The sequence below is a fragment of the Salvelinus alpinus genome, chromosome 18 (assembly GCF_045679555.1).
Source record: "Salvelinus alpinus chromosome 18, SLU_Salpinus.1, whole genome shotgun sequence".
Taxonomy (NCBI): domain Eukaryota; kingdom Metazoa; phylum Chordata; class Actinopteri; order Salmoniformes; family Salmonidae; genus Salvelinus; species Salvelinus alpinus.
Window position 1 is genome coordinate 48775421 of NC_092103.1, and position 12809 is coordinate 48788229.

A 12809-nucleotide genomic window follows, 5' to 3' on the forward strand; every position below is an offset into this window, starting at 1 on the left:
GAGAGGGAGAGAGGGAGAGAGAGAGGGAGAGAGCAACACATCAAGGTTATTATCAGTAGAATAAAGAAGCAGAGCACTCCATACACACAGGTTAAGTCATCAGAACACTTAAACAGAAATAAATGGAAACTGAAAATCTAGATCTAGACTAAGTGTACAAAACATTAAGAACACCTGCTCTTTCCATGACATAGAACCCTCCAACTCAACTCTGGACCTGGAAGTCAGTTTGAATCCGGGCCCGATTTAGACATGGGACACCGGGGCCCGATTTAGACATGGGACACCGGGGCCTGATTTAGACATGGGACACCGGGGCCTGATTTAGACATGGGACGCCAGGTGTGTGTAATTAATTATCAGGTCGAGCAGAAAACCAGCAGACTCTGGACCTCGTAGAGTAAGAGTTGAATACCTCTGACATAGACTGACCAGGTGAATCCAGGTGAATGATATGATCCCCTATGGATGTCACCTGTTAAATCCACTTTAATCAGTGTAGATGAAGAGGAGGAGACAGGTTAAAGAATGATTTTTAAGCCTTGAGACAATTGAGACATGAATTGTGTATGTGTGCCATTCAGAGGGTGAACGGGCAAGACAAAATATTTAAGTGCCTTTGAACGGGGTATGGTAGTAGGTGCCAGGCGCACCGGTTTGTGTCGAGAACTGCAATGCTTCTAGGTTTTTCACGCTCAACAGTTTCCCGTGTGTATCAACAACGGTTCACCACCCAAAGGACATCCAGCCAACTTGACACAACAGTGGGAAGCATTGGAGTCAACATGGGCCAGCATCCCTGTGGAACGCTGTGGAATGTAGAGTCCATGTCCTGACGATTTGAGGCTGTTCTGAGTGCAAAAGGGGGGGGTGGGGGGGGGGGGGGTGCAACTCAATATTAGGAAGGTGTTCCTAATGTTTTGAACACTCTGTATATACACATTTGATTACAGGATCATGTGAAATAAATGATGATATTGCCTTTTCCTCTACAGACCCAGTGAAACACAGAGAGAGAGAGAGAGAGAGAGAGAGGAGTGAGTGGAACACCCAACAGATACACACCAGGTTTACAGTACAGTAACCATGTATTGCTAGTCGCTTGATCATCTTTATTGTCAAAGTCTACACAGAACCATACCGTCGAATAACACTGTCTTCCATGTAGTCCTCGTTTTGCACCCCACAGTTAGTACAAGACTTTTCCTTGGCCTTGGACACAGCATGAAGAATCTTTAATATTTTTAATTTTAAGCTCCAGCTCTCCCCGTTCCCCCACTAGAGACTACTGTTGCTGTCTCAGAGTACGTCATGACGATAGAGGTTCACAAGCAGCAAGCAGCAAGCAGATGCAGGTCCGTGAGCGAAGGAGGGGGGGGGGGGGGGGAAGGTTAGGGTGGCCTCTGAGAGGGCGGTGCCGTCTGGGTCTGTAGAGAGCCCTTACCCCCCCGTCCTGGGCCTAATCTGGGCCCGGTCCGTCCTCTCCGTTAGAGTTGAGGGTTAGTGTTGAATGGATGAAAGGTTATTTTCAGCCTGGCTCATTATTAAGTCATGGTCATGCACCTGCCCATCACCCCTGCCTGCGCTGGTCATGTAATGTCATCACTGTGGAGAGGAGGGAGAGAGAGAGAGAGAGAGAGAGAGAGAGAGAGAGAGAGAGAGAGAGAGAGGAGTGGAGAGAGAGGGGAGTGGAGAGAGAGAGAGGGAGGAGAGAGGAGTGGAGAGAGAGAGAGAGAGAGAGAGAGAGAGAGAGAGAGAGAGAGGAGTGGACAACAACAACCAGTAAGAGGCTTGGTTATAATGATACAGGACATAATGATAGATTGGGATCAAAACAGTCAAACTGACAGAGTGTGAATGAAGGAAGGGTTCAAGCCATAAACAGTTCTCAACTACTACAGATCTAGCGTAATAACTGCAGATCTAGCATAGTAACTACAGATCTAGCGTAATAACTGCAGATCTAGCGTAGTAACTACAGATCTAGCGTAGTAACTACAGATCTAGCATAGTAACTGCAGATCTAGCATAGTAACTGCAGATCTAGCATAGTAACTGCAGATCTAGCATAGTAACTGCAGATCTAGCATAGTAACTGCAGATCTAGCATAGTAACTACAGATCTAGCATAGTAACTACAGATCTAGCGTAGTAACTACAGATCTAGCGGTAGTAACTGCAGATCTAGCATAGTAACTGCAGATCTAGCATAGTAACTACAGATCTAGCATAGTAACTACAGATCTAGCATAGTAACTACAGATCTAGCGTAGTAACTACAGATCTAGCGTAGTAACTGCAGATCTAGCGTAGTAACTGCAGATCTAGCGTAGTAACTGCAGATCTAGCGTAGTAACTACAGATCTAGCGTAGTAACTACAGATCTAGCGTAGTAACTGCAGATCTAGCGTAGTAACTACAGATCTAGCATAGTAACTACAGATCTAGCATAGTAACTACAGATCTAGCGTAGTAACTGCAGATCTAGCGTAGTAACTGCAGATCTAGCGTAGTAACTGCAGATCTAGCGTAGTAACTACAGATCTAGCATAGTAACTACAGATCTAGCGTAGTAACTGCAGATCTAGCGTAGTAACTGCAGATCTAGCGTAGTAACTGCAGATCTAGCGTAGTAACTGCAGATCTAGCGTAGTAACTGCAGATCTAGCGTAGTAACTGCAGATCTAGCGTAGTAACTGCAGATCTAGCGTAGTAACTGCAGATCTAGCGTAGTAACTGCAGATCTAGCGTAGTAACTGCAGATCTAGCGTAGTAACTACAGATCTAGCGTAGTAACTGCAGATCTAGCGTAGTAACTGCAGATCTAGCGTAGTAACTGCAGATCTAGCGTAGTAACTGCAGATCTAGCGTGGTAACTGCAGATCTAGCGTAGTAACTGCAGATCTAGCGTAGTAACTGCAGATCTAGCGTAGTAACTGCAGATCTAGCGTAGTAACTGCAGATCTAGCGTAATAACTGCAGATCTAGCATAGTAACTACAGATCTAGCATAGTAACTGCAGATCTAGCATAGTAACCGGGGGCTCTCCAACCCTGTTCCTGGAGAGATACCATCCTGTAGGTTTACATCTATCTAGTCCAGGGTTCTCCAACCCTGTTCCTGGAGAGATACCATCCTGTAGGTTTACATCTATCTAGTCCAGGACTCTCCAACCCTGTTCCTGGAGAGAGACCATCCTGTAGGTTTACATCTATCTAGTCCAGGGCTCTCCAACCCTGTTCCTGGAGAGATACCCTCCTGTAGGTTTACATCTATCTAGTCCAGGGCTCTCCAACCCTGTTCCTGGAGAGATACCATCCTGTAGGTTTACATCTATCTAGTCCAGGGCTCTCCAACCCTGTTCCTGGAGAGATACCATCCTGTAGGTTTACATCTATCTAGTCCAGGGCTCTCCAACCCTGTTCCTGGAGAGATACCATCCTGTAGGTTTACATCTATCTAGTCCAGGGCTCTCCAACCCTGTTCCTGGAGAGATACCATCCTGTAGGTTTACATCTATCTAGTCCAGGACTCTCCAACCCTGTTCCTGGAGAGATACCCTCCTGTAGGTTTACATCTATCTCCAACCCTGTTCCTGGAGAGATACCATCCTGTAGGTTTACATCTATCTAGTCCAGGGCTCTCCAACCCTGTTCCTGGAGAGATACCATCCTGTAGGTTTACATCTATCTAGTCCAGGGCTCTCCAACCCTGTTCCTGGAGAGATACCTACTGTAGGTTTACATCTATCTAGTCCAGGGCTCTCCAACCCTGTTCCTGGAGAGATACCATCCTGTAGGTTTACATCTATCTAGTCCAGGGCTCTCCAACCCTGTTCCTGGAGAGATACCCTCCTGTAGGTTTACATCTATCTCCAACCCTGTTCCTGGAGAGATACCATCCTGTAGGTTTACATCTATCTAGTCCAGGGCTCTCCAACCCTGTTCCTGGAGAGATACCATCCTGTAGGTTTACATCTATCTAGTCCAGGGCTCTCCAACCCTGTTCCTGGAGAGATACCTACTGTAGGTTTACATCTATCTAGTCCAGGGCTCTCCAACCCTGTTCCTGGAGAGATACCATCCTGTAGGTTTACATCTATCTAGTCCAGGGCTCTCCAACCCTGTTCCTGGAGAGATACCATCCTGTAGGTTTACATCTATCTAGTCCAGGGCTCTCCAACCCTGTTCCTGGAGAGATACCATCCTGTAGGTTTACATCTATCTAGTCCAGGGCTCTCCAACCCTGTTCCTGGAGAGATACCATCCTGCAGGTTTACATCTATTTCCAACCCTGTTCCTGGAGAGATACCATCCTGTAGGTTTACATCTATCTAGTCCAGGGCTCTCCAACCCTGTTCCTGGAGAGATACCGTCCTGTAGGTTTACATCTATCTCCAACCCTGTTCCTGGAGAGATACCATCCTGTAGGTTTACATCTATCTAGTCCAGGGCTCTCTAACCCTGTTCCTGGAGAGATACCGTCCTGTAGGTTTTCACTCCAACCCTCATTCTAATAATGAGCTGGTTGATAAGCTGAACCAGGTTAGTTAGAACTGGGGTTGGAGCGAAAACCTTCAGGAGGGTATCTCTCCAGGAACAGGGTTGGAGAGCCCCCGGTCTACCATGACAGAAATTATAAGAGATCAGAAGTGTCTTTAACATAGTGGTCAAGTACTGCACAGTGCAATCTGTAGAACATCAAGGCTATGGTCTATCAACTCCTGGATGAAACCTACTGAACACAATAACACACGCTGGTTGTTAGGTAGGTCAGAGAATATGACATGACATTACGTTATCCTAGCTCACCCTCAGAGACATAGTGCAGCGAATTATAAATTAAAAAGTGGATACTTTGGGGGTTTTTGGCAATGAGGACCTATATCTATTTCCCCATTTGTCTCTGTGTCAAGTATGAAGGAAGTTACAGGTAGTTTTGCGAGACTATGCTAACTAGCGTTAGCACACTCTAGCAGATACCAGACTTCCAGTCATTATGCTAACGCTAGTTAGCAATTGCGCTAGCGCTAGTTAGCCACTTCCTTTAAGCTGGACGCATAGATATAAAATGGTTTCCACGAGGTCATCTGACTCCGGGGAAGTAGATACAGGGTCTCATTGCCAGAATACTGAAGTATCCCTTTAAGACTACATATGGAAATCAATGTAAAGTTTATAACCACCTCCCTGTATAGTCTATAACCACCTCCATGTATAGTTTATAACCACCTCCCTGTATAGTTTATTATCTACCTCCCTGTATAGTTTATAACCACCTCCGTGTATAGTTTATAACCACCTCCGTGTATAGTTTATAACCACCTCCCTGTATAGTTTATAACCACCTCCATGTATAGTTCATAATCCATCTCCCTGTATACTTTATAACCACCTCCGTGTATAGTTTATAACCACCTCCGTGTATAGTTTATAACCACCTCCGTGTATAGTTTATAACCACCTCCATGTATAGTTCATAATCCATCTCCCTGTATACTTTATAACCACCTCCCTGTATAGTTTATAACCACCTCCCTGTATAGTTTATAACCACCTCCCTGTATAGTTTATGATCCACCTCCCTGTATAGTTTATAACCACCTCCGTGTATAGTTCATAATCCACCTCCGTGTATAGTTTATAACCACCTCCCTGTATAGTTTATAACCACCTCCCTGTATAGTTTATGATCCACCTCCCTGTATAGTTTATGATCCACCTCCCTGTATAGTTTATAACCACCTCCCTGTATAGTTTATAACCACCTCCCTGTATAGTTTATAATCCACCTCCGTGTATAGTTTATAATCCACCTCCCTGTATAGTTTATAATCCACCTCCCTGTATAGTTTATAATCCACCTCCCTGTATAGTTTATAATCCATCTCCCTGTATAGTTTATAACCACCTCCCTGTATAGTTTATAACCACCTCCCTGTATAGTTTATAACCACCTCCGTGTATAGTTTATAATCCATCTCCCTGTATAGTTTATAACCACCTCCCTGTATAGCTTATAACCACCTCCCTGTATAGTTTATAACCACCTCCGTGTATAGTTTATGATCCACCTCCCTGTATAGTTTATATCCACCTCCCTGTATAGTTTATAATCCACCTCCCTGTATAGTTTATAATCCACCTCCCTGTATAGTTTATAATCCACCTCCCTGTATAGTTTATAACCATCTCCCTGTAAAGTTTATAATCAACCTCCTTGGGTGGCAGCAGTGGTTATTTTACGTTTTTTATTGCCGACCACTTCAAATGGCTTTTTGCTATGCTATACATACAACCTCATAGCCACTGTTTGACTAGGTCCAGTGCAGGTCCAGTGGATATGGACAGTTAGCATGCAAGACGGGTCCATATGGGACGGTTACAGCTGTGCAGCGTGTTAGTTACTAGTGTGGATCTAGAGGACAAAGAGAGGACAGTTTGGTATTTCCTCAAGCAACACAGGATAATAGGGAGAGATACTCACTCGTTCACAATAATCAAATCAATAACTATTGATGAATAAATAATCGATAATGACTATTGGTTGATTTGAGAACAGGAGTACACAGGGGAAGAGGTTCCCTTCATTTCAGGAGAAACACTTGATCAATATGACTCTTTGTTCTGTAAATGCAGTATGTGTATAATTCCTATTCTACCTCTAGGTCCCAGGCTAGCGGAGTCCAACTACAGGCCACTACAGCCTGCCTAAAACAGACTACACTTAAAACAAAGACTGCCTAAAACAGACTACACGTAAAACAATGACTGCCTAAAACAGACTACACGTAAAACAAAGACTGCCTAAAACAGACTACACGTAAAACAAAGACTGCCTAAAACAGACTACACGTAAAACAATGACTGCCTAAAACAGACTACACGTAAAACAATGACTGCCTAAAACAGACTACACGTAAAACAATGACTGCCTAAAACAGACTACACGTAAAACAAAGACTGCCTAAAACAGACTACACGTAAAACAATGACTGCCTAAAACAGACTACACGTAAAACAAAGACCACCTCAGATCACCTCTGCCTGAGGGACTGAACACACTTAACACATACTATGTACTGTACTGGGTCTAAAGATACCAACTGGTCACAAACCTTCTATATATAGTGGATCTATCCTCTCCAAAACTAAAGCGCATTCAAGCAATAGATATGAAAATATTCTCTGTTTTTCTTTTCACAAAGGGTTCAAATACAACAACAACAAAAACATTTGCATCTCTACTCAAGTTCTTGTGTTACATAGAAACAACAGTTATTAGACAGGAGGATTCCAGACAGAAGAAGAAGAACAAAACAGTAACATCGTTTTACAGAAATGTGCATAATAATTATTGATAATTAATCCAGGTAACCAGATTTAAAGGGAGACTGAAGGACTGTGGAGGAGGACGGAGCTCCAGTGAACACGGGATTACTCAGCCGACACCCATACGACTGGACCGTGTCCTGATGGACACCTGCAGGGTCAGGGGTCGGGGAAGGGTCATGTAGGGTTTCAGGGTGCCATGTCTACCTGGCCTGGAAGGGTCGGAGGCCAAAGGTCGGGTTGACGAGTCACAGCGCCACGTCTACCTGGCGGTGGCGGACTGGGGTCCCGGGTATCCGGGGTAGGAGCGGCGTGTGCTGGTAGCCTGTCTCTGGCGGGCCAGGAAGGACTGTCCTGAACCGGTACTGGCCAGACGGTCCTCTGCTGCCTTCTTCTGGAGAGCCATGCCCTGTGGGGGGGGGGGGGGGGGTGGGGGGGCGACAGACACGGTGGCTTCATTAAAACACATTTTCATTAAAAGATGTTGGTTAAATCCCCTGCGTCTGCTATGTGAGTTTTCTTGTCATTTTTGACTGAAAACACTGAAGCCAGCACCACTATACTTTGCTTTTTATATCCATGGAGTCTTCATTTCGAGGGGAGGGGGGAGGGGAGGGGAGGGGGGGGTCGGTAGCCTAGTGGTTAGAGTGGGGGGGGGGGGGGCGGCAGGTAGCCTAGTGGTTAGAGTGGGGGGGCGGCAGGTAGCCTAGTGGTTAGAGTGTAGAAGTGGCAGGTAGCCTAGTGGTTAGAGCGTTGGGCCAGTAACCGAAAGGTTGCTGGATCGAATCCCGAGCTGAGAAGGTAAAAATCTATCATTCTGCCCGTGAACAAGGCAGTTAACCCACTGTTCCTAGGCCGTCATTGTAAAGAAGAATTTGTTCTTAACTGACTTGCCTAGTTCAGTAAAGGTTAAAAAAATAATAATACTTTTAAGTGGCATAGGAAGTCCTACATCGCCATCTAGTGTTTGACAGTAGTAACAACATATAATCAAAGATTTTTTTATTTATATAACTAACCCAAGATAGACCACAGCCTGTCGTTTCTAATGGGAGCAAAGTAATCGTAGTGGGCAGAGCCAAGCACGAGCTAGCGAGATCCTATTGGCGCGTTCTAGCATGTATTTGCATATTTCTGTTATGGAACGCCTACTCTGTGAAGTGCGCGTGTGCAATAACTCAATTCGCCCTTGAACACCTTGTAAACAATTATATTTATTGAAACTTTGGCAAAGGGTAAAGTCTATAAAACTTAGTCCACTCTGTTCATAACAGATTGAAGTTTTGGGAACAGAAAACTGGATTGACATTAAATGTTACATGAGGAAAATTTGCAGAACGTCAGCGAAAAATCCATTTAACTCAATCCTCTCCCACTGCCGAACACTGGGCTTCCTCTCATCACCATATTTGGGTCGTGAGTAGAAATGTCAGAAGGATGCTTCACATTATTTATACATCTGGTGAAACATCTGGCTCTTTGTTCCATCTGTGGTAATAAAGTCTGGTCTAAAAATCCACCATGTTGTAGCAGGCAGACACTACGGGTGTTTCTCCCGATACTAAAGTGCTCTGAGCACGGGATGGTAGACTTCATGAGTACAAATCAAAGTATGCGAAACGGATGGCACTTCTCGGATGGGTACTCCGCTTGTACACATTTTGTAGCATCGAAGCTTCAGCTAAAAATGTATGGACAGAAATATGAGGCAACCACGTAAGAAGAACAATGTAAAATGTCTTGAAATCAACGGCGGCCATTATTTTCAGCTGAAGCGAGAGAAAATACACTCCGACTTCAGAATGAAATGTTGCCTATTTACATCTCATATGTTGCCTGACAACAATATTTTATCTTGATACTTTCATAAATACATGTTTACCTGCCTACAATACCCACTGTAGTACTCTGTAGTACTCTGTAGTACACTGTAGTACTCTGTACACTGTAGTACTCTGTACACTGTAGTACTCTGTAGTACTCAAAACCCACTGTAGTACTCTGTAGTACACTGTAGTACTCTGTAGTACTCTGTACAATACCCACTGTAGTACTCTGTAGTACTCTGTAGTACTCTGTACAATACCCACTGTAGTACTCTGTAGTACTCTGTAGTACTCTGTACAATACCCACTGTAGTGTGCGTAGATCGCAAGCCCATAGTAAGTCAATAGGGCTAACTGGCTAGCTAGTGCTGCTCAGCGTGAGGTAATACAGTAGAGGGAGTGCTGCTCAGCGTGAGGTAATACAGTAGGGGGAGTGCTGCTCAGCGTGAGGTAATACAGTAGAGGGAGTGCTGCTCAGCGTGAGGTAATACAGTAGGGGGGGTGCTGCTCAGTGTGAGGTAATACAGTAGAGGGAGTGCTGCTCAGCGTGAGGTAATACAGTAGGGGGAGTGCTGCTCAGTGTGAGGTAATACAGTAGGGGGAGTGCTGCTCAGTGTGAGGTAATACAGTAGAGGGAGTGCTGCTCAGCGTGAGGTAATACAGTAGGGGGAGTGCTGCTCAGCGTGAGGTAATACAGTAGGGGGAGTGCTGCTCAGTGTGAGGTAATACAGTAGGGGGAGTGCTGCTCGGCGTGAGGTATACAGTAGAGGGAGTGCTGCTCAGAGTGAGGTAATACAGTAGGGGGAGTGCTGCTCAGCGTGAGGTAATACAGTAGGGGGAGTGCTGCTCAGAGTGAGGTAATACAGTAGGGGGAGTGCTGCTCAGAGTGAGGTAATACAGTAGGGGGAGTGCTGCTCAGCGTGAGGTAATACAGTAGGGGGAGTGCTGCTCAGCGTGAGGTAATACAGTAGGGGGAGTGCTGCTCAGCGTGAGGTAATACAGTAGGGGGAGTGCTGCTCAGCGTGAGGTAATACAGTAGGGGGAGTGCTGCTCAGCGTGAGGTAATACAGTAGGGGGAGTGCTGCTCAGCGTGAGGTAATACAGTAGGGGGAGTGCTGCTCAGAGTGAGGTAATACAGTAGGGGGAGTGCTGCTCAGCGTGAGGTAATACAGTAGGGGGACTGGTCCTCAGCGTGAGGTAATACAGTAGGGGGAGTGCTGCTCAGCGTGAGGTAATACAGTAGGGGGAGTGCTGCTCAGCGTGAGGTAATACAGTAGGGGGAGTGGTCCTCAGCGTGAGGTAATACAGTAGGGGGAGTGCTGCTCAGAGTGAGGTAATACAGTAGGGGGAGTGCTGCTCAGCGTGAGGTAATACAGTAGGGGGAGTGCTGCTCAGCGTGAGGTAATACAGTAGGGGGAGTGCTGCTCAGCGTGAGGTAATACAGTAGGGGGAGTGCTGCTCAGCGTGAGGTAATACAGTAGGGGGAGTGCTGCTCAGCGTGAGGTAATACAGTAGGGGGAGTGCTGCTCAGCGTGAGGTAATACAGTAGGGGGAGTGCTGCTCAGCGTGAGGTAATACAGTAGGGGGAGTGGTCCTCAGCGTGAGGTAATACAGTAGGGGGGGTGCTGCTCAGCGTGAGGTAATACAGTAGGGAGTGCTGCTCAGTGTGAGGTAATACAGTAGGGGGAGTGCTGCTCAGAGTGAGGTAATACAGTAGGGGGAGTGCTGCTCAGCGTGAGGTAATACAGTAGGGGGAGTGCTGCTCAGAGTGAGGTAATACAGTAGGGGGAGTGCTGCTCAGAGTGAGGTAATACAGTAGGGGGAGTGCTTCTCTAATGTAATGTTTTATATATATTTATACATACTACCGTTCTTCACACTCTCGTACTCAAGAGAAGGTCCTGGGAGAATACACTCGCAGCACGAGAGAGTGGAGAACGGTAGTATGTATATTGAGGAAACAGCAGCCCTATGAGTTAGAGTACGATGACTAACATGTAAACACGGTGCTGGTTCAATATAGAAAACGCACCATGTTGTACCAGGCAGACACTATGAGTTTCTCCTCCTGGTCTCTCTGAGCCTTGGTCTTGTCGTAGTCTTTCTGTAGAGGGAGATCAACAGAGAGCAACAGTAGGTTAGTAAAACGGGTTTGAGTCTGAGTACAGTGACATTGAGGGTAAAGTGTTAAGTGTCAGACCTGGGATAACTATAGTTTTAACTATGCTTTATGGAAAGTGACTCATTTATGGGGGGGGGAACAAATCATTACTTTTGAGGTGAATACAATTGTTTGAATACAGATCCCCAAAAATGACAACTTTTTAAAACCATTTGAACACAGATTTTAGAAGGTGACTACTTTTAAGAAACAATTGGATTGGCTGGGCTAATGACAGGGCTGTATCTAGAACGGCATGTTGGATTGGCTGCCTGCAACCAATGACAGGGATGTATCTGGAACTGCTTGTTGAAGACAGAACTATAATGAATAGAACACACAGTCCAGAGCCCCAAAGAGGAGGTGTCATAATACCCATAAAACCTAGCGGTCAACCAGGGAAATGGTTCCAATCATTTTTTCCCATCGGGGATTTCAGAAACACTTCCACTAAGGTCTGTGTTTCATGTAGGGTTACCCCGGCGTGATGTTTGGATAACCGTCTGAGAGTAGGTGAGTCTCATCGCTACAACTCCCGTACGGGCTCGGGAGAGACGAAGGTCGAAAGCCATGCGTCCTCCAAAACACAACCCAACCTAGCCGCACTGCTTCTTAACACAGCGCGCCTCCAACCCGGAAGCCAGCCGCACCAATGTGTCGGAGGAAACACCGTGCCACTGGCTACCTTGGTTAGCGCGCACTGCGCCCGGCCCGCCACAGGAGTCGCTGGTGCGCGATGAGACAAGGATATCCCTACTGGCCAAACCCTCCCCAACCCGGACGACGCTGGTCCAATTGTGCGTCGCCCCACGGACCTCCCGGTCGCGGCCGGCTGCGACAGAGCCTGGGCGCGAACCCAGGGTCCTAGGCCACTGCGCCACCCGGGAGGCAGAGGAGGTGTCCTTGTTTCAAACACACACTATACCATCTTTAAAGGAATAGTTTACTCAGGATTGTGTTACTGTTAGCATTCTCAGTAACACTTAACATTAAACTGTTCTGGGGCCTGTGTAATAAATTTACATTTTATTAGCATGTTTTTACATAATATTTCGGTAACAGCATTTTAATTGCAGCGCAATGAGCTGAGTTTTTTTTAACCCTTACCCTCTCCTCCTCCCTCCCTCCCTCCCTCGCCAACCCTAAACCCTACCCTCTCCTCCTCCCTCCCTCCCTCCCTCCCCAACCCTAAACCCTACCCTCTCCTCCCTCCCTCCCTCCCCAACCCTAGCCTCTCCTCCCTCCCTCCCTCCCTCCCCAACCCTCTCCTCCTCCCTCCCTCCCTCCCTCCCCAACCCTAAACCCTTCCCTCTCCTCCTCCCTCCCTCCCTCCCTCCCTCCCCAACCCTAAACCCTACCATCTCCTCCTCCCTCCCTACCTCCCCAACCCTAAACTCTACTCTCTCCTCCCTCCCTCCCTCCCCAACCCTAAACCCAACCCTCTCCTCCTCTCTCCCTCCCTCCCTCCCCAACCCTAAACCCTACCCTCTC

The 12809-nt window shown here is 46.5% G+C and overlaps 1 protein-coding gene across 3 annotated transcripts in view; it reads right to left on the reverse strand.

Moving 5' to 3' along the window:
• Positions 1-12809, reverse strand: part of LOC139544427 (protein Hook homolog 3-like) — a 94104-nt gene that overhangs the window by 2274 nt on the left and 79021 nt on the right. For 2 of the 3 annotated variants that reach the window (XM_071351500.1, XM_071351499.1), the window contains 2 exons: positions 11190-11261; positions 6236-7740 (listed from right to left, as the gene is read on the reverse strand). In XM_071351500.1, coding sequence (XP_071207601.1) covers positions 7594-7740; positions 11190-11261 — 219 coding nt within the window. In that variant the 3' untranslated portion in view covers positions 6236-7593. Of the gene's footprint in view, positions 1606-6235; positions 7741-11189; positions 11262-12809 lie in introns of those variants that run through there. The other variant, XR_011668870.1, reaches the window with a different exon arrangement.